The sequence below is a fragment of the Ctenocephalides felis genome, unplaced genomic scaffold (assembly GCF_003426905.1).
Source record: "Ctenocephalides felis isolate EL2017-DRISC unplaced genomic scaffold, ASM342690v1 CF-g0.4_SCAFFOLD_03571, whole genome shotgun sequence".
NCBI classification, from domain to species: domain Eukaryota; kingdom Metazoa; phylum Arthropoda; class Insecta; order Siphonaptera; family Pulicidae; genus Ctenocephalides; species Ctenocephalides felis.
Window position 1 is genome coordinate 32,096,882 of NW_020539725.1, and position 23,306 is coordinate 32,120,187.

At 29.1% G+C, this 23,306-nt stretch overlaps 3 protein-coding genes across 3 annotated transcripts; all 3 read right to left on the reverse strand.

Moving 5' to 3' along the window:
• Positions 1–2: 2 nt before the first annotated feature.
• LOC113385909 (L-2-hydroxyglutarate dehydrogenase, mitochondrial-like) lies at positions 3–1,776 on the reverse strand. The gene is given in 5 exon segments (XM_026623731.1): positions 3–255; positions 324–468; positions 471–599; positions 602–1,173; positions 1,428–1,776. Coding segments are annotated over 5 exon segments (1,293 nt in total). The 5' UTR covers positions 1,622–1,776.
• A 2,232-nt stretch (positions 1,777–4,008) lies between these two features.
• Positions 4,009–8,750, reverse strand: LOC113385911 (WW domain-binding protein 4). Its single transcript, XM_026623732.1, is given in 7 exon segments — positions 4,009–4,225; positions 4,958–5,231; positions 5,470–5,665; positions 5,667–5,819; positions 5,935–6,039; positions 6,099–6,171; positions 8,681–8,750. Coding segments are annotated over 7 exon segments (1,020 nt in total). The 5' UTR covers positions 8,683–8,750.
• On the reverse strand, positions 7,048–8,516 carry LOC113384655 (calmodulin-lysine N-methyltransferase). Its single transcript, XM_026622405.1, has one exon. It carries the CDS (start codon positions 8,229–8,231, stop codon positions 7,194–7,196), a length of 1,038 nt encoding a protein of 345 aa, XP_026478190.1. The 5' UTR covers positions 8,232–8,516; the 3' UTR covers positions 7,048–7,193.
• Positions 8,751–23,306: the final 14,556 nt, after the last annotated feature.

Below are 23,306 nucleotides of genomic sequence, written 5' to 3' on the forward strand. Positions count from 1 at the left end.
AACTAGCAGAACTTTTTGCATAAGTATATGTTACCACTAGCATCAATAGCTTGAGCTCTGCCACCAGCAGGTCCTCTTTTGACATCTAATTCTGTTAATTCCGGCAGGAATTTATTCAGATTAGCAACTTGAAGTGGTACAAAACAAGATCTCAAAATTTCCTTAAAACCAAACATCAAATTTTTCAGTGTTAATTTAATGAAGCCAGTATGAGTAAGCATTTCTAACGTGTCTCTTATATTAATATCCTTCCATCTAAAATAAATATAAAATTGACGTATACAGAAATATTTTACTAATATTTGAAGTTATATAGCAATTACCTATAGCCCTCACGTTTAAAAGCTACTACAGCATTTGGACCAAGCCATATATTTCCATCCATTCTTGGTGTACAATGAACTCCTAGAAATGGTAATCTGGGATCTGGGACTGGGTAAATATTTCCTTTAACTAAATTTCGTTTTCTGGAAGAAGAATTAGATACTCTCCACGGAAAGGAACTATTTGTGGATTACGTGGACATCCTGTCTTTACAGCAAGACGATCAGAAAATAGACCAGCACATACTAAAACATGTTTGCTTCCACTACTTCTTTACTTTTTGATGTGATCTTTACTGGATATTGTGGATCTTTCGAATCTTCAAATTTGTCAACGTGAAAGCTAACCTTGATCTCACCACCACATTGTTTGAAATCTTTTCCCATAGTTTCTGTTACTTTAGCATAATCAACAATGCCAGTAATAGGTGAATATATAGCACCTACACCACAACAATGAGGCTCTATTTTATGAATTTCAGACTGACAATAAATTTCTAGATCAGGTACACCATTTTGAATTCCACGATCAAATAAATCTTTTAGCCTTTTTAATTCTTCTTCATTTGTAGCCACAATCAATTTTCCACATTTTTTATATGGAATTTTCTTTTCATCACAATAGTCATACAATAATTTAATTCCCTGAACACATAATTTTGCTCTTAAAGAGCCGGGAGTGTAATAAATGCCACAATGAAGAACTCCGCTGTTGTGGCCTGTCTGATGAACTGCAAGACGATCTTCCTTTTCCAAAAGGACCATCTTATATTTAGGATGACGGCCAATTATTTCTCTTGCACTTGCTGTACCAACAATTCCACCACCAATTATAGCTACATCATATTTTCTGAAATATAAATATCAGAATTAAAAAAATATTTAATAAAAGTAGAAAACCCAATTTTATGAGGTAGCCTATGTTATAAAATGACCCACAAAGATTATAACTGATAGGAATTTGTATTAACAATATTTTTATAACTATAGCATTTCATGATTAAATTTAGCAATTTTTTAAAATATCTTAGTAATTTCTGAATTTTTAGAAATTCATGCTTAAATCCCACATAACCCCTTAACTGACTTTAATTATTGGTTTACTTTGTCCCACTGGATGTATGAGCAGCGTCTTTGGTCTTATTTATATGAGGCTTTTCATTTTTGCTCGTGTTTTTTGATTTGGAATAGAATACATTCTCATTAGCATCTGTTTCAGCAGTAATAAAGCATCTTTTTGTTACAAAGTTTAACCTATACAACAAGGCTAATCCGATCCATTTTTGCGTAGGAAACATTGTAGTATTTTAAGGACAATAATCTTTGTTCCAATTATGTATAAACATCACATTTTTATAAAATTTTGAAAACTTATGTACAAGAATTAACAGGAATTTTGCTTAAAATTACGTGTGAACATGAATGTAAAAATAAATTTTGAACCGAAACATTAGAGTTTTGACGTTTGGTGAAAATGACAGGTCATCTGTGACAAAATAATGCGGCCGGTCTTAAAGGATTATTCACGTGAGATTGTTATCAGTGCAATTGAATAAGTCGTTTGGAATTATGCCTATGGAAAACAAATTAACTTCCTGAAGGAGAAGTTATTTTCGCCAGAAAATCCAATTTGTTTTTTATTGCTTCACGTCACTTCGAAAGCGGAAAGAGGAAACCGGAAGTTTTAGGCGATATTTTTATTGCTGCGGTCGCCATACCAGGGCGAATCCTGGCATTTCCTTCGAAATTCAAAAAACATACACTAATTTTTGTGTAAAACCATTCGGAATGGCTTGTAACGTCGAGAAAACATAATTTGAAAATCTGGAAGTTAAAAATGTATATTCTGCTATTATTTATTAAGTAAGAAAACTTATATTGTCATTCTATATTAAACCCTACGACTGAAAGCGAGTAGCGCGTATTCATATACTTTAAGACTTTCTAATTTTGCTTCACCTAGACCGATCTTATTCAGTCCTTTAGAATATTCTACAATTCTACATATGTGTCAGTTGCCATACTCCTCCCTTATGTGTCAGTTGCCATACACCTCCGAAACGGGTTGGCCAATTTCATCAAATTCGAATTTAAAAATTTCATCAAAATTGGTCAAGCCGTTTCGGAGGAGTATGGCAACTGACACATAAGGGACGAACCTCGATTTGGAAGGTTAAGTTTTCTTTAAATCTTTGTAACCAATTAAACTCTCAAAATTCTATTCACACCGTTGTCTTGAAACAATCATTATCATCGATTTACAAGTCTTATGAAAGCAATTTTAAGGAAAAATGGTCATTACAATGATTCATTGGAGCTCAAATAATAAAGGCTATAATGATCATTTTTCGCTTTCAAAGAGCCGCTTTGCACTTGATCTGCCTTCTTTTAAAATGTTTTGATCTTTCTCTCTAAGAACCTGAATAGTGAATAGTCACTAAAATGAATCATGAAAGTGAATCGATGTTATTTTAATTGCCAGAAAGTTTGTTTTCTCCAAAAAATCCGTTTTGACGAGCGTTTTAAGTTCGGGTTTTCACCGCGAATTTGTAAATATATTTGTGAAATTGTAATTTTTTAGATAAACCATTTTATATAAATTAAATTGATATAACAAAGACACATACTGATAAAAACGGTCTAAGTAAATCTAGCAGCTAAATTAACAAAATATAGTGAACTATAGTTTTTACTAGTAAACGTCCTATCTTTCAAAATCTGACTACGCCGTTATGGCCGTTACTGGTCATCCCAATTTAGTTTTATTAAACAGTTGGAATATGACGTTTAGCGTAGAATAATTAGTTTAGTCTAGTAATAAATGTATAATGTGATGTGCAATGATATGTTTTAATTATTTAGATCATCGTTAATTTGAATAAACTATAGTAGTAATTATTATCTATAACGTCAGTGAAAAATGCCGCGATTTTGACAGTTAGTGTTTTAATTCTAATTATTAGACTATTCAAATTAATTAATGTTAGTAGTGACAACCGTGTGTTATTTACCGAGCGATGCCTGATTTGTTTATTATTACTTCTCTAACTATATTTTTATGATTACACATTACTACAACTGTTAAGTTTATATCCAGAACCAGAAAACGGTAAGATGAACTATGTTTTATTTTTTTTAAGAGAAATATTATATACTAAATTAAAATTTCATAACTCTTAAGTACTATAGTACCGAGTTATTATTTTATACTAAATAGTAAACTTTATGCTAATAGTATAAAGTGTCTCATGTCGATTTACTTGAAAGTTTAAGTAGAGTACAGGTAATATATGTAGAAATTTTATATTCATAAAAAATGATTTAAAAGTGATTTATTTATCTTTTACTATGATGTTAACTTCTCTAAGCTATGCAACTATAATACAGTATTATACATAAGTTAACTATCATGTATAATATGTTACGTTGATAAAATTTGATTTTGATTTTTTCTTAAAAATAAATTTTGAAATCATTGCAAAAATAATTTGAACAATGATTTAAAACTTATTAATTATTAAAACTTATTTCATAAAATATAATCAAACATGATTTATTGCTATAACGAGTTTTAGAGATTAGAAGTTATACTGCGACTAGTAAAAATAGATTCAGTCACAAATTACAACCAAACACAACTGATTTTTTAGAAGTTTATTTAAAAAATATCTAAACAAAATTATATTTAATCATCTTCATCAAGTCGTTGTCTTACGTTCTTTTTATTTCCACCAATAACTTTTCTCTTTTTAAATCCTGTACAACTGGTCTTGTCATCTGAGTCCAAAGTAACAACTTTTTCTTTAAACACCTTCTCTGGCTTGTCAGCAGGTTTTAAACTAGGAACATGTATAGTAACAAAATCTTGTTTTGGGAGTTGTAAATCCATAGAGGAACTATAGCTATAATAATGTAAACAAAATTGCATTATAATATTATTCCATACATTTCAGTTACTCTATTATATAATCATTATTGTAAATTAGTGCAAGAAATATATTTAAAAATTATTCATTAAATAGATAATATTAAAACAAATAATAAATTTATTATGCTGATTAAATAGCATCGCCCCAATACACTAATTTTATCTTTGAAATTAAATCAAAAGATTCTTGTATAAAGTTTCCTTATGTATCATACAAAGACAAATGATTGATTTAGTACTATCATAGGCCTATAATATTGTTTGGGGTTCGGTTTGACTATCAACTCTATCATAATGCGAAGTTTCATCAAAATGCCTGAGGGTTCCCACGTTAATATAAAAATGTTTTAGCACATTCAGCAACAAAGCTATGCATCATTAAAACTTTTCTTTAGAAATTCTAAATAACTTAATGAATCATGATTAATGAAATAAATCTCGTAAATAAATAATATAAATCTGTATAATAATAAAAAATGAGGCAATGGTATGAAATGACATTTTTGTAATACTTTTACATTTTCGATTAGAAGTTTCTAACATCACCCGTGTTAGTAATGAAAGAGAAACTAATCAGACATTTTCGATTGCAGATAATGTTCCCAATTTGCACATAAACACTAGAATATATTTTAGTATTCAAACAGCTCAGGATAGTATTTTTGCTTCTTCATTAATGTACAGTTACACAATATTTTTAACTCACCTATTTTCAACAGTCTGCCATTTTCCATATGGGTCTATCTTTTCTGCTGGATTATTGAAGTGTTCGTAATTAACTTCCGGTTCAGGAATAGGTTCTGCCCGGAAGGCTTTTAGCCTTTCCCGTTGTTCACTTGCTTTCTGTTCGGCTTCTATTTCATCTTTATGCTTTTCTTTAAAATCTTCTTCAATTTGTTTCTTCTCATTATATTCATTCGTAATTCTTTCTTGCTCTTCTATTGACATATATCCTTGTGGTGGTGGCTCCCATGTGGACTCTAGTAAAACAAATTTTAATATTTTCTTTGTGCTTAATTATTCATATTGAAATTCATGAGTTAAACCCAAAAGGCAATAAGGTTTATAGATGATAATATTGCCTTTCAAATTTTAGAATATATGTAGTTGAAACATATTTAAAATTATAAGTTAAATTACAAAAGAGTATATACTATTATTATGACTATTACTGACAATTTTGTGATATTTTATATGATCTTAAAATGAGTTCATTACCATTTGTTTGTATGTGCCAGTAATAAATGTTTCCATCTTCAGTTTTGGCCTCATACCATAATTTATTATCCAAACTGCTTACTTCTTTTATATTATTGCTATCTTTGTTACCAGACTTTTTTTTATTCTTATTATTCTTTTTATTATTTTTTATTCTTAGGTTCATTTTTATTTGAACTTGGCCCGCTATTAGATGATGATTCCGTGTAACTGGCTCCAAGGACTAATTGACTATTTGTTTTGAGAAGCGTTTCATTTATATTTTGAGATGTGAGATCTGAATTTCCTTCAATATCATTCATATATGCTTTCATAGCAGCTGCTTCCATTTTGCGCATTTCATCTTCAAACTATAATATGATTCAGTAAATATTTATATGATAAAGAAAGTGGTCTTATTTACTTATTTATAAATAGTTTAAAATATTTGAAGAATAAATAATAATTTACATTGATATAAATTACCTTCAGATTGCTTTTATGTTCTTTAGCACTTTTTTTCTGAATAGTTGACAATCTTTTAGCTACATTGTCTTTATGTCTTTTCCCATTTTCATGTATGGATATAGTCTGCAAAAACATACATATCAAAATTTCCAGGTAAGAAAATAGTTTTTAAACTAACTCACCATTTTATCATCTCCAAGCCAGCATTTACAAAAATCACAATATTTTCTTTCTTTGGATTTCCAATAATCTGCCCTGTAAATCATCGTGTATTATTTAGCAATTTATTTTTATTAATGAACGTAATGTTTTCTTAAATATAATTTTATCAATATATAAGTGGGAAAAAGAATGGGCTTCCACTTATTTTATTTGTATTAAATAAAAATGAGATATTGCAGTTTGATAGAACTTGTATGTGAAATACCATACTATAGAAATTAAAAAGAGTTACAAAGATTATGACAAAACATTAAGTATCTAAAAGTTAGTACATGTATTACATATATGTAACATATTTTTTTTATGAACAGCAATCAAAATAAACAATACTTTGTCCATAACTAAAATGCTAAATAAGAACACTTGAGTAATCATCATTTAATTTATTAGTTAAGTTATTTTGCAACAATTTATTATATTTTTTACTGAAATATTGTTTCCAATATGAGCAAAAGTAATGTTATAATTACTTGATTAGAACAATTTTTGGATAAAAAATAAATAATTTTAAATTAATCATACTAAAAATAAATATGTTCACTATTCTAGATATTCTATTATAGATCAGTCTTAACTGTGGCCTTTTCATTAACTGCCAGCCAATAGTATTATTAAACGTATATCTATATAAATTAATTGGAGTATGAATTATCATTTGGTAGACTAGAATTATTTGATATGAATCTATTTAGCATATTTGACTTGTGAGTTTATAAAACCCATTCATTTTATTATTTATTTCAAATATTCAAATGAGTTTCAGGAAACTTTGTTTGAGAAGACTATTTAGGCACATGGGATTGACTAGATTAACTCTAATAAAGGTTTTATTTATAAGGCTTTAAAGTTTATTTTAAAGGCTATGCATAGCTAAATATTCTAAGTCGCTTGTATTGCTTAATTGGTGTTTAAAAATTTTTCATTTAAATTTCTTTGATATTTGTTCAGGGCTGCACATATTTTAATATAACTAAATTATCACTAATCTGATGTTTGGCTCAAAGATATTTCTCTCAGTCAAATATAATTGGTCATCTATAACAAAAAAACAAATTCTAAAAATCTGGTTTATTTAATTTTAATAATTTTGGATAATGGATATTTTCATCATAAATAGATGATTCTTTTAATTCTAAATGCTTTTGCCATATCTGACTGTTATATCTCTGATGAAGACTGCATTTGAATCCAAATTGTTGGGCAGTTGCAATAAACCAATTCAAGGTTTCATTTCGATCAGGAGCCATAATCAAAGCTGTTCCAGTACTTGATAAATAGTACCATATGGTTTCAAGCAGAGCAGTGTGAATATTGTCGAAGAAAAGGCAATCAGCACATAATATAAAATCATATTTGTATCTTTCCACGGGCATACAAATCTTTGATTCTTCTCCCCACTTTAAAACTGAACATTTAACAAAACAATTAATCTCATTGCGACTCATTATGTTTCGAATATTATCAACAGTGATAGGATTTCCATCGGTTAAACAAATTCCTGATAAATTTCCATATTTTGCCAGCATCAATCCTGCTAGGCAAGATAAACCACCTCCTAATTCTAAAACCCAAGTGCTATCAAATATATCAAGATTTTCCAACACAAAAACTGCCAATGCTTCTTCTGATGGCCAAACACAAATATTCCCTGTGTTATTAAATCCTATTAGAGCCCCTGGTGTCAGAGGCTTATTGGGCTGCCGTACTATCGCAGTATACTGATTGTATCTATACAAATGCCAAGTAGCAGTTTCATTTATATTATTAATTATCATAGGTTGTGATTTAATAACATCGAAGGTTGTAAATCTACGCACAGAAATATCTTCCATTGATGCTTGTGCCGGTTTATTTAGGGCTTTTGCTAATATCTTCCATCGTTTTCGTGCAATATCGCTGCTATTTTTTATATTTCCCTCAATAGTAGCTGTCACATTTTGACAGTTTTTTAATATTTTATTACTCACATTCTTGATTGGTTGTTTTCCATTTAAATAGTTTGCACTGTTTTCTTTGGAATTTTCTTCACATGCAAATAACATAGATTCTGATTTTAAATGTTTTATATCACTTTCACATTCTTTTAAAGACATTTTAATTCATAAAAGGCAGTGTTTGTGGTCGAAATTATTGATATAAAGGCACATTCTATTAATATATCATCCTCCTGTCCATTGTTTTTTTATTGAATTTTTTTTCAAATTGATGTCAATGGGTTTTATCACCCTGTAATTTGGACATAAAATAATTATTTCTCCTTTATCAATAGAACAGAAGTCGCAGGCTAGGTTGCAGGTTATCAACTCAAAACTCAAGCAATGCTGCTACAGCTAATGCACAAAACCACTACAGAACTAAAATAGCAACTCTACCTGACTGAGTTTACGCCAATTCAAACTTATTATAGATTACAGCTTCAAGCCAAAATCTAAATAAATACAAATACTCCGCAAAACTCATCTCTAGTGTATATATAATATAAAATATATTGTCTACGAATAATATATGAATAAATTACTTATCAATATTTTATGATACTTACATTTTTAGTGTCAATCCTTTTTTTCCAAAACAATTAAATTATATAATTAACTTTACCAATATACAAATCAAATTGATTTTTTTGACATTTGACAGCACCTGTTCTTTCAGTATTGCATTTGAAGTGCGACACAAATGTCAAAGTTTTCACCACCACCAACCTTACGATGTTGCATAACTCTTACGTGATTTGAAAATATTCTATAACTAAAATTAGGAATTATATTCATTTTAGAAGAACAATTTAGTATTACGCTAATTATATAAATGATTTACTAATACTACCGTCATTAATAATAATTTTATAATTTTAAAATAGTGAAGTAGTAAAATTGTCTCTTAATATTTATATTATAAGCGATTAATGATGCACTTACACATGGGTTTATACATATTATATCATTCTTGAATTTATAGTAAAATTTTTGAAGATTTTTTATATGTTCTTATCGTTTCTTTAATTCTTGATTATGTTTGTTGTTTAAAGAAGCCACTTATATCTATGCTACAATAGAATTTGTTATTACCATGATCTTTATTAATGAGTTTCAATTATAAATTAGAGATTCCTAGAATGCAATGTATGATTTTATATACTGTAATATTATTCCATACAGTAAACATCAAATTATATTTTTTTACCACGCACAGAGAACTTCAGAAGTATATTGAAATAGTTTTAAATACGGCGTTACTAAATAGTATAGTTACTCCAGTCAATAGAGCGTTTTGGGTCTGATTTTTTTACTGTGCTCCAATTTGCATGAAATTTTAGAGTTAGGTTCATCTTACCCTCAAGTTCAAAAGTGAAAACAATTTGGACTCCGCCGCCAACCCCCGGGGGGATAACACCTCTTCTCAGTGGCGTAATTTAATTTTTTTCAGAATAACGACGGATATCCATAGAAGAACTAAATATAACAAAAATATGTTTTATGAAGTTTTACAAAAAACAAATACTTTTCAAATTACTGGCTACAAAAAATTTACTTTTTTTAGGCGTTTTCATCGTTTTTTTTTTTGCAAATATCCCCAAAAGTAGTTTCTTTAATCATTTGGACATATGAAAACTGCTGAAGAGCAAATAAGTAAACATCATTATTTTTAAAATTTTTGAAAACATTTATTTTGAATTGCCGTTGGCATACATTAGTATTGTATAATAATAAGCCTTCTATACGCAATCAACACTTAAAGATATAATTTTTTACTATTGACTGAAATTTTAATCAACAAAAGGATCATATTATTTCTATGATGTTATAATTCATTTGTGGTAGAAATTCCTAACCGTTCCAAGTTTTACCGGAGTGTAAATTATATGAAAAATAAACAGTACAAACAATGAGCACTATGAGCTGCATTTTATGCGCTGTGGAACAAATACTTCTGAGAGAGGCCGTGGTTCAATTGAAACGCAAAGCTCAGCTGTCATGTGCTCGATTGAACTTATTAGAGCTTTTCGGGATAATCCAAAGGTACGGGGATCTATGTATTAGGATCTAATATCCAGATCAGATGCAATACTCCCGAGCGCAAATAGGTTAATCCAGCCTGCATGTGTTTGCAAATTCGCCCGGTAGACAAGAAAAAAAAATAGAATGAAAAATTTCTAATCAAAAAATGTCAATGCATATTTTTCCAAAATTATATGTTGCAACTTAGAAAAATAGTAGTGGTTATTTATACATTTAAATAGTAACTTTTTAATTAATTGTGGATGATAGTCGGTCGCATAGATAAACAAGTATAAGGTCAGTCGCATCATGCAGAATACAGCTGCACTTGCAGTACGACAACATATCTCTTAAAATTTTCAAACAAATCCGAAATTCATCCGGAATCTTTGCAAAACTTGTGTTCTTCAAAATATCTCAAACTTACTCAACATATATACCATTCAATATTAAATTATAATATTTCATAATATAATTCATCCCAAGTTTGTTTATAAAATGAAAAGTTCCTGCAACTTTTCTGAAGGTAAAATGACATACATTACTTGCTTTATGACTTAATATATTTGAAATGTTGATTCAACCAATGAAGATTTTTTTGTATCCAGTTAACAGGAAATATTAAAGACTTACTCCTTCAGGTGAAATTAACTATTTCGCATATTTCATCCGGGATCAAAAATACTTTCTGTTGCGTGGTGCGCATACATACAATACAAAAATAATTGATTTGCCGCATTTAAGAATAAGCTATGCTACTGCATTTTCTGCGTCTTATTTACGTATTATAATATAAATATACACAAATAAACTGCCCATACAATAAAAAACATATGTCAGTGAAATGGCAAACAAGATTTTAATCGCTCAACTGTATGTTGAAAAAATAAGAATAGGTTTTGTGATGATTGTTCATCGAGAAGAAAAACGAATGCTCCTTCAGTACTGCAAGATCATTTCGGCGTTTATTGTGGAGCTTACAAAAGAGTTAATCCTGTTAAAATGAACCGGTCGTGTTCTACTTGCGTTTTTTGGTGTCCATTTTAAACTATTATATAGATTTATATTTTTTGCAGAAATGAAAGAAAATTTGGAATAAAAGGTAAACTATCCGGCCAATAAATTTTGCATTGTGCGCTCGAAAAATATGCAGTTGATCTTTTGGCAGAAGTAATGTGATGGATGTTTGTGACTTCCATGAGCATTTATTAATATTTTAGATACCTACAGAATATGTAATTTGTTATAAAATATTCTAATCGAGTGAACTCTTGATAATTACAAAATATTGATATAATTTTGAAAACTAAGTATGGTACTAGCTCTACAATTTTCTTATGAAATATTAGAAAATTGAAATAATTCATGTTTCAAATATTACCATCTGCTATAAACGTATGTTTTGTTATATTTTATATGTACTATATGAAAAATTAATCTTTGTATAACACATAAATTCATGCATAAATGGAAAACTTGTATAAATGTTTTCTTTTGAACGAATGTTAGCTTTTATTCTAATATTCACATGACACTTCTCTTGGATATTCAGTATTCACATATGTAATGATAAATAATAACTCTTTGCATCATCTGCATTTAGAATTTTGAAGGTAGCTGATTTATTATTCAAATTAATAATATGAATATAGAGAAAACTAATCATGTAATTTCTCACAATATTATAGAGATAGATAACTTACAAAAATAAGATAATTATATGGTTTCGTTTAAAAGTCGAATAAACTTATACTTTGTTATGTTTGAGTTTTGCGTCATACTTTATTCTTCAAGTTATAGACAAATCAGAATTTAGAATATTACTAAATAGTTTCATTATCGCAGTTTTTTAGAACTAAATATTATGGTCTCTTGCTCGGATATAAAATATATATATGTACATGTGGCCATAAAAAACTCGTTCAACGTTTATTATATGGGACACCCTTTTTAATCCATTCTTGCTAATCGCACATAATCCAGATATGTTTTTGATGTTAGCAACGAAACCCCCGTTCTTTGGCCGATATGCTCCGATTTATTTCTATTATATCGCACTTAATATTATGCGTCTCAAGCGATAATATCGGTATAACCAGCAAAAACCGACTTAGCTGTCAGCGACAGAGCTCCGAATTATAAAGCATTTATAATATTTTTTTTTTCTCATAGTTGTTAGGATTATCATGGCATGGATTTCGTTTATTGTTCGATTGTGAAGCAAATGAAGGTATTTCATTATTATTGTTTGCATATTATAAACAAAATATTCACAATGTCATAAACATGGGTTGGTACATGTTAGATTTGAATCGTTAATTCGTAACTTCGTAGTGCAGTTTATAAAAATTCTATGCATAAAATTCTTAAAAAATAACTTTCGAAATATTTGATTGACGATTCCCTATTTTCCTGGGGATGAAAATTCAAGCAAATAATAGGCTTTATTTTAAACAGAGCAAAAGTAAAAATTCTCATTAGTATCACAAAATTTACCAATACACTATTTGATAAAATGTTGGTTCACCTGACAATATAAAATATTTACATGCAAAGTAATCACTGGCGTTTAACAGCTAAAGTTTTATTTCTTGAGTTCAGTTCTTGAATAACCATAACCAAGAGATGTGTAATAAATCCACTCGGAATACTTATAATCACTCATAAATTAATTTGTTTTTTATTGATTAAGTCGATTATTTACACATTTCGAGAAGTTCATGTAACTTGCCTCAAGGCAAAATACCAATACCAACTAGTTTTTTTTTGACATTTCACAGGAAACTTTGCTCAGTGATAAAACGAATAATAAAGTATTCATGATATAAACGAACATTCTAAAATATTATCAATCTTATACAAAAGTCCTGAAGTATTTTCGATATTTTTGCATTGCATATCATATTCTGAAAATACTATTTAGTTATAATATCTTTTTTTTACTTAAATTCTTTTCATATTCACGATATTGTGGTGTAGTAAGACTTAATACTTTATTTTCAATTCTTTATGGTTCGTTTATACAAGAAAAATAAATATAATTTTTAATAGAAAAACTAGATGCTTTTTAACAAAGAGAGTGTTTATTTAGTTTTCTATGGTTACATCTTATCCCAGAGCTACCATCTTCAAATATTTGCATTAAAAATTATAAAAATTCTTTATATATAAAAATATTAATAATAACTAGTCATGCAAGAATAGGTACAATCTTCACATAAATCCGGCTATATAAACATATGAAATTTAATAACCAATTTTGCAATAAAAAATGTTCTGGGCTTAGCCGCTTCTTACCCACAATTCAATTTGAAACGTGAAATGAATTCTATTCTTAACCATGTAGGACAAAGCAGCTTTTTATCGCGCCTCGCAGCTTTCAGCCAGGGATGCATTTTAAAACATACACATGCAATTTAAATAATATTATTTTAAATGGTTATTTAAAAATATAAAAAAAATTTTTTTTAATTTTTATTTTATATACATAGAGTTATGTAGTTTTAATCAAGTCTTTGCTATTTACTAGCAAATATTGAATTTTTTTAATAATACGATACAAATAATGGTCGCGAAAAATAAAATATAAACTATTGTATACTTGTACAAATAAATCACAATTTTCTTTTTCATATTTAGTAATAAAATAAAACTAAAAATTATATGAAACATAATTTGTTTAATATTTTAATAATATTCAAACTAAGTTTAAATTAAATTATTCAATGGTAATTTTAAATATTTTATTTGGGTTGTTAAAGCGAATTTGTTACAGTTTAAGGTATTAACATCAGTTCTTAATTTTTATGAAAATTTGTAATTTCTAATAGTAAAGCTATTATCTAAAAAAATAACTAACAATCTTTAAATAATGAAATGAAAAAACCTTGGGAAAAGAATATAAATAAATGTACCGAAAATTTAGCATATTTTTTCATACAGATAAATTGCAGTCCACATTTTTTCTGCAGGACACAACGCTTAAAACTTACATTATTTTTGTGAGATTTGATAGTAATCATTATGCGTGACGTTTTTTGTTGTATATTTTAAATATCTTTCATATAATTAATATTAATATTCTATATTAATTTAGAGTTGGTTAAAAAATAATGAAAGTATTAACGCCAAAAAATGGTCAAAATTTTAGTGGATTTTGCTAAATTTATAGGAAATTTCATTTTTGTATGATTTTTATGGATTTTATTTTAAAATGTAACTTTATCCATATAGAACTACATTTGAATCTAGCTTAGCCACTTATTATTCGTCCTTCTATAAAATGGATTAATTTTCAGGTTGACAGAAACAATTCTTTGAACTGTTGAATATTTGATTACATACCAAAAAGTATGTTTTATGTATATTTTTCATCTTCTTGTAGAATTCTGTTCTAATAAGTTACCCCATTTACTCATGTTTGTTTATTAACATTTTTGCATTGTTTTCTGTCATATATGCGTTTAAATAGGCACTTTATATTTATGTCGGTATGAACATAATGAAATGTGTGGTTTGAATTCGTCGAGTACTAGATATATTTGCTCAATTTCAATTGTGCGTTGTGAATTATATATTACAAATCGTGAAATAAAATGAAAGATCAGCGACTTCGTTTTGAGAATATCCCTTCATTGCCTGCGGGCGGTGTTCGTATACGCGATGAGAACAGATATACAAGAGGTAAAGATTGGGTTACCTCTTTGCCAGGGCTGGATTTGGGAAGAATATGATATTCTACAATAATTATTTTATTAACTTCCCGTAGGGTAAGTTATAGTAATGGGCTGAAAATCGAAAACATTTTTTTTTGCATATCTTCACATTTCAGAGGTTTCTGAACATTTTGGCATACCTCAGAAAAAATGGATGTGTGTGTATGTGTGTCCGCATTTTTGGGAAAAATATGAGATTCCACAATAATTATTTTATTAACTTCCCGTAGGGTAAGTTATTGTAATGGGCTGAAAATCGAAAATGAAAATGTTTGCATATCTTCACGTTTCAGAGGTTTATGGACATTTTGGCACACCTCAGAAAAAATGGATGTGTGTGTCCGCATTTTTTCGTTCATGTTTTTGGGCGCACTGATAAACCGATTTGAATGGTTCAAAAAACATTCGATTTCTATTTACAGGGAGATATGCTGATTAGTTTTTGGCAAAGGCAGGTCTAGCCTTTACGGAGATACGGAACAAAGAGTGCAGAAAATAGAAATCGAGTTTTTGAGAGAACGGAGTATCCGATTTGAATGATCCAAAAAACATTCAATTTGTAATGATTGGGAGAAGTGGTAATTAGTTTTTGGCAAAGTCCAGGCATTTCGAAGATGCAAAGCTTAATGTACAAAAAATGGCAGTTTTTAAGAGAACTATGCATCCGATTTGAATGATTCAAAAAACTTTTTGCTTGTGTTAACAAAAGAATTGCTTTTGGAAAAAAATTATTACATTTTTTTCTTAAAAAGAAAAAAAATTTTTTTTTGTGTATCGAAAATAATTTAGATTTTAATTTTAATTCTGGTTAAAGTTCTTTACGGTACGGGAAGTTCCAGCAATGTGCCTTAAAGCACGATGCCATACACCACTAGTTTATAATATTTATCACAAACATGAATTATATAATTTAAATTATATCATCATAATACACTTTATTTAGTGGCATGTAAAGTGGTTTTGAATAAAAAACAGGGAACAAAAATTGATTTGAAATAAAAATAATTATTAAAACTGTTGTTAAAACAAGACTGAAGTGTTTGAAGACTGGAGTTATGAATTTCAGTTATAGGTATGAATTTTGCAACAAATTTCTCTTTCATTCTAAATCGAGCTTTACTTATAGCTAGAGAATATTCAGGGCTTGTTTATAATTTTTGGTACAGACAACATGATATCGAGCAATAGCGATTTAATTGTAAAGTCTTGAGCAACTTTTAAATTATATATGAAGTAATAATAATATTGAACATTGAAATTATAATTTATTATTCATACGAGTGATTATTATTTAAATCAATATATGTATAAGATATATTGTATAATGATTTTTGACAATGAAATTTGAGAACCAACATTTCTATGTTGTTAGACATATGCAGAGATGAGGCATTATTGTTTCTCATCCATATTATTGCATTATTGATTTTCTACCATAGATATTTAAGTCAAATATTAACGACATATGTGCATTTGTTGAGTTAATATTTGAACTAATACGCTTGTGACCAATTGCGATCCGAAGCTAAAATTCTTCCTATACTAATGATGGGCGTCGGTTGAATTCAAGTACTTAAGTCAATAATGTATCCTACTCGAACAGTAGCCGAATATCATGTTACCCCAGAGTCAGTCATGCCTTTATTTTAGTGTTTAGGGGTTGATACGAAATTTGTTAGTCAGGAATAAAAAACAAAAATACTAGTTTAAAACTACAGAGAAACAAACATACTTACTTGTTTTTTAACCACAAAGAAACAAACATATTTATGGATTCATTGTGTGCATGTGTATTACTAAACATTGAAATTTAATTCGAAAAAGAATCGATCTAGAAGGTTTATGTTAGATATGGCTATAAAATCAATCAAATCATAAACTTATATATAATCATTTATGATGATATTTACAGTTTATAAAATTATTTTGTTAATAATCTGATTTCAATTTCTTAAAAGTCGTACAGGTACATTATAGTCTGTTACCAACGAATAGTTGATTATTTCCAGAGACCTCGTCCGTAATTTTTCTAAATCTTTTGCTTCTGTGTGGTCTAGTAAAAATAAAATAGCAATTAGAATTGATCAATATTTGTTTATAGACGAAAAGCCCTCAAAGTCGATACTGTTAGTTCAGATTGACAAATGTCTTATTTACTTTTTCCGTTGGGATGGCTCAGCAAGTTTTCACTTATATTGACTAGGATGTTAGTTTTGTGGACTGCACGCGTGTGTGTTTTGTGATTTCACAAAGAGTATAATCATATAAAATTTAAGATAAGATGTTTATCCTTTTCTGTGAAAAAGAATCGGTTTGTAAATAGTACTAGAAAAATACTTGCTGGATTCACAACCTATGATTCAGGAAAAATGAAGTTTATGTTATTTAATCTATTCTAATTATTTTTGAACTAATATGTTTATTTAATTATAATATAATAATATTTTTTTTAATAATTTAATTTTATTAATACAGTTTAGGATGCTGAAAAACATATCACAAGGTTTTGGAGATTTATCTTTCATATCACACTTTGAATTAAACATTGAGTTTTATTAGTCTGCCAATTGGATTTTAAAAATAGGGATTTTTAATTTTTTTTTTAAAATGGGGCTTATATTAATGTTTCTTATACATAAATTTTTGAGCAATCCTGGACTATACACAAAGTTTAAATTATTAAAAAATAAATTATTAATAGATAACAGATATTTTTTTCTACATTAAAAAAGAAAACTGTATGGTATAGATAAAATTAAATAAACCAATGATATAACATAGTCATTATATTTAAAAGTTTTTTTTCAAAAAAAAATAAGAGTATTTAGCATATAATATAATACTAAAAAAATTAATATGTGGAGAATTCGAAAAGCATATTAGTTTTGCCTCAAATTTACATATGTTGTTATGCTTCTATGTGCCGAAGTTTTGTTTTATATAAAAAAGATATAAGTTCATATATATGCAAATGAAAAACAAAAATTTCTGTTAAAACTAATTTTTTAATGTTAATGAATCATGCGACTTGATCTTATTGGCACATCTGTGTACGAAAATTTTAATTCTTGTTGAAAAGCATAGCAAATGTCATAAATATTGATATTGGTTATTTTGACAATATTATAGAATTAACATCTCACGAAAAAAAACATAATTATTTGGTAAGATATAGAAAAATTTGAAATGTGACCTAAAGTTACACGAGGTAATAGAGGGTTATTTATCATTTCTTAACAATTAAAATTAATTTAAGTTTTTTATAAGTTTAGATCCTTTGATTAGTAATGTATGCTTATAACATTTAAGTGCTACATTTTAGTTAAAGTGAATTAGTTTTCTAGTGTTAGCTTTAAGCATCATCTATAAAACAGAAATAGATAGGATCTAGAAGCCTATAAATCTGCTTGTGTTATTGTGGCTTCTTTAATTACACATTTAATTATTGGTAAGCACGTACGCAAACAAACTCGGCGCGCATATAATGTGTGTTTATTCGGAAGCGTTCGATGAATACTCATTGTGATTGTTATATGGCTTCGTATCTCTGTTATATACGTTATTAAACTATAGAAAACGATTGTGGATTCAACCAAACGAATTGGTCGTACGATTTAATAGTCTAAACTAAATCAATTTCATCAGGAATATTAAGAAAAATCAATTTTATCAGGATTAATCTGCCTGAAGACGACAGGTTCATGACATGCGAGCATCATAAATCAATGATTTTCGTTCTCTCCCTTGTTTGTTATTATTATTATTATTCAAATTTTCAAACTTCTGCTTTTATGCTTTCTAGACATGTGCTTCGGCTTTCAGTTTCCTGTATTTTCTCGCATAGATGATCAATCATCATTCTTTTTTTTCATTCTTCAAAATTCAAATATTATCACATATGTGCAATTAAAGAATAGATTTATCATAATAATTACATATATTGCAATAAACAATATAAAATAAAAAGAAAAATTAACTTCAGTCATGTACATCCTTATTCGTTACATTTTTTGTATATTTGCAAATATCTGTGTTGATGCACAAAATATATTTGTGGAACATGTTCTCGAAAAAAACCAACCATATGCATAATTTGTGACAAATAAGGATATAAATGACTGAAGTAAAATTTTCTTTTTTTTATATTATTTATTGCCATATATGTAACTATTATAACAAAATAATATAGTGTTCAAAAATCTTAAATTCTTTTTATAAATAAACAATAAACCTTTTCTAATAATCAATTAGCAATGAAAATTTGAAAAGCGCTTATTTGACCGCCACCGGTAGGGATAGGTATACATAAAATGTTGGTAGGTTTAGTAGATTAAGGTTAGACCTCATAACCAACAGCTGACCAATTGTCAGTAGTTTCCAATAATAAAATTATAAAAAACAAGAAAATTTTTGAGTACTCTCTACATATTTGCTCAGTGATGAGCCGGAACACTCCGGAACCTTGTTCCTGTAATCCCTTTTTCGTTCCTGTCCTGTTAGTTCGTTCCGGAAATAAAAATGATTTCTAATAACGAGAATTGGCTTACGTATTGGAAAAGAATTGATGTTGTTTTTTAATTTTTGACAAATGTTTATATGTATCATTTTAAACAAGTGTTTCAACCGAACCTTAATTGGAACAAAAACCGGAGGGAATTGGCCTTTTAGTGGTTACGAACTGTGAACCGGAGTCCGAAACATTTTTTTCCTGCTAAACCGGAACTCGAACCGAATAGAAACAAATAATTCCACCGGTTTTTGAACTGGAACGCGATCCGGTAAAAAAATAGCACAAAACCACTGTATTTGCTCCAATTGCAACTGAAACGAATATTTTAATTAACTAAATCTTAATCATTATTGATTAAGTCGATTACAAGCATCGGGAAGTTAATACACACATAATTTTTTGAATATCGTATCATATTATTAACTTTCCGTAGGCAGGTCTAGCCGTTCCGAAGATATGGGGCAAAAAATGCCAAAAACGGTAACTCAGTTTTTAAGAGAACGGAGCGTCCGATTTGAACATTTTACTTGTATTAACAAGATGAAGAACTGATCAAATTTTCATGAAGGCAGGTCTAGCGGTTTCGGAGATCTAGTGAAAAAAGTAAAAAAAATGCCATCTGGCGGTCAAAAATGATCATTAGACATATGCACATCAAATTATCAGATATTTTATAGATATTTTAACAATACGTATAAATTTTGTTTACATTCCTGTGGGTTCCGTACCAATGCTTATCCGTTAGACGGCGGCGCGGTGCTTACGCGCTTCGATATTTTGTCTCTATGCAGTTAAAGCAGTACTATTGCTTTGAAAAAAAGTTCAGAATTTCCAAAATATTTCAAAATACACTTTTCTTCAAAAAGTCTTTTTTTCGAAAAAAGTAAATTTTTGTCAAAAATTTATAGTTTCTCAAAAATCTAATTTTTCAGAGAAATTTTTTTTCAAAAATGTTAATCTTTAAAAAAAAAATTTTTTTTGTACGGGAAGTTCCAGCAATTTGCCTTAAGGCACGATGCCATGCGCCCCACTAGTTATTTTTTATTTTTATATTTCTTGTAGCTTGTAGTGCAGTTAAATATAACAATATATTGTAATGTGATATGAGAAAATATGGAACTGAGATAATATGACTCGAAAATCGTTTAACATACCTTATATACTAAGTCGTAGCCACGTTCATAGAAAAATATCATAATAACCAAAACTTGCAAAGGAATATTTGTCAAACCAGTTGCAGCAAACAAGAGTGTTTGCAAGCTATACATTATGCTTAAGTTAAGCCCCGCCTAACTCTGCACAAAGGCGCCTCTTGCATTAGGCTAATAACACCGCGCGCATCATCCCCTTCGGGCTTTTTGCCGGAGAGCTTTGCTTTCACCAATGGCTCCCGCGACTGTATAGGTGAGCTTTAAACCAGGACCGCGGGCTATGGATTTGTACGCCTGTCTGCCGCGGTGTCCCCTTTCGCAGAATAAACACATTAGGCCTGGTGACGCTGCCCGGGAATATGACTTAAGTAATGGAAATTAGACGCGTATTTAATTTTATCGTTGACATCTGATCACTGCGGGCGTTTTGTTTGTCGCTTTCCCGCTTTTCCACTGCATTAAGACTATTGGCATCAAGTCGGATTAAGAAGCGTTGTTGTTTGTGTTTGTGATTTATGGAAGACAATACGTCTTTAATCATACTTTTGAATTGCTTGTCATTTTTATTGTTGAGCGCTTTCTGTTAATGATTCATATTAAAGTAAAACAGTGTAATTAACTTCTAAATTAGTGCAGTATTTCTAATTTTTTTGTTATACTTTTAATTACAATCTGGTTTACTAGGATATTCGGTAATTCTTTTGACGTTATTATATGGCAACCCAGTCCAATTATGACTAATTAACTATACAATATATATATATATATATATATATATATATATATACAGTAGCGGCGCTAGGCGTCGGCGGTGTCGGCGGCCGCCGACGGCCTCGCGCCTGGGAGGGCCTCGCAAGAGGCTCCGGAAAAATTTTAATTATTTAAAATTTAGTTAATTTTCATACGGATGTGCGAGTAAAGAAGGTGATTAGTGGTTTACAGGCACTATCATTTTACTCTTTTATCTTTTATGGACATTACCTAACATCGTCTGTCAACACTATAGATTATTAAATCTAAATAACTTCGCGCAAGCTAATTCTCTGGTTGTTTATATTTGTGTATTTCTTATGTGAGCACTATGTAAATCATCGTTCTTTTTGGAAATACATACGAGTGAGAATCTTAACGTATCGAAACAGTAATTAAATATTCGAGGAATAAAAGTAATCAATGATCAATAAAAATTGATCAATGAGAAATAACAATGAGATAATAACAAAAACTGTTAATTTGAAACTAATCATTGTTTCACACCGTCAACACAAGCAATATATTTTTTTAAACATTCTATCGGGATGATCAGTTCTTTCAAATTTATTTGAAATATTGATAACCTTTTAAACTTTTTTTGTATCTCCGAAACCGCTAAATCTGCCTTTGACAATTTATCAACACGAATCGAATGTTTTTTTAAATCCTTTAAATCGGTTGATTCGCTCTAATGTCGTCGACAAAAAATTGAAGCGTCTTAAAAAACGACATTTTGACATTTTTGAACCAATTTTAAAAATTCAAAAACTGATCGAAAGTTTTCAGTTGGCGATCGTGCTGAATTGTTTTTCATCAAGATCGACCGCACAGTTTCTTCGTAATTTATTGTAAAAATATTTTTTCAAAAAAAACTTGTTAGTATCATCTAACATAAATTTTATGGAACTACGATAAATGATTAATTATAAAAAGTCATTAAATTTTCGAATAATGGGACGAGCTTTTAGACCATGTCTACCTACTATGTGATGTTCGGATTTGTGCACTCAAATTAGTATGAACATAGATTTTTTAAATCTAATTAATCACTTGCAGATTGCAAAATTTTATCTAATTAGTTATTAAGTCGGTGATTTCCAACCATTTTTTATTTATAATGATCGAAAAAACATAAAATTTGCTAATCAAATGGTTGGGCAAAACGAAACTTTTTCGCGATAATTATTTAATTTTAGTGCTTTTCTAATAGCTGGAGAACAAACCATTTTTGCCGAAGAGTTTGTTTTAACTTGTGTAATTTTTGTCTATTTCAATTGGTGTATTTATCTGATTAAAAATAAATCTCATATACAGTTATAGTAATCGCAAAAAAATGTAAAAAAAAAATTGTATATATCTTCAAAGATTTCTGAACATTTTGGCAAATTTTCGTCGACGATTTCGCGAACATGGGTCAACCAATTTGAAAAATTCAGAAAACATTTGACATGTATTGAAGGTAAGAAGACGTGCTGATTACGTTTTAACAAAGGCAGGATAAGCCGTTTTGAAGATACGGGACAAAAAGTGCCAAACTGATTACATTTTTAGGAAGGCAGGTCTAGCGGTTTTGGAAATCCAGTAGAAAAGCACAACAAAAGCCATTTGGCATATGCACATCAAATTATCAGATATTTTATAAAGATTTTAATTAATAGTGAGTTAAGTTAGACTGCAACGCGGCGTTTACGCGCTTCGATATTTCGTCTCTAAGCAGCTAACGCAACGTGATTGCTTTGAAAAAAAGTTCGAAATTTTCAACAAAATATTTCAAATTAAAAAAAGTCAATTTCTTTAACTTTTCAAATTTTTTCAAAGCTTTTCAAAAATTTAAATTACGGCACGAAAAGTTTCAGCAATTTGCCTTTAGGCACGATGCCATGTACCACTAGCAACTTGCAACTAGCAAAAAAGGGGGGCCTCGCAAACGAATTTCGCCGACGCCCACGAATGATCTAGCGCCGCCACTGTATATATATATTATTTATTTTTCATAGCAAGCTATACAAAGTACATTCAGCTACATTTGTTACAGTTACAT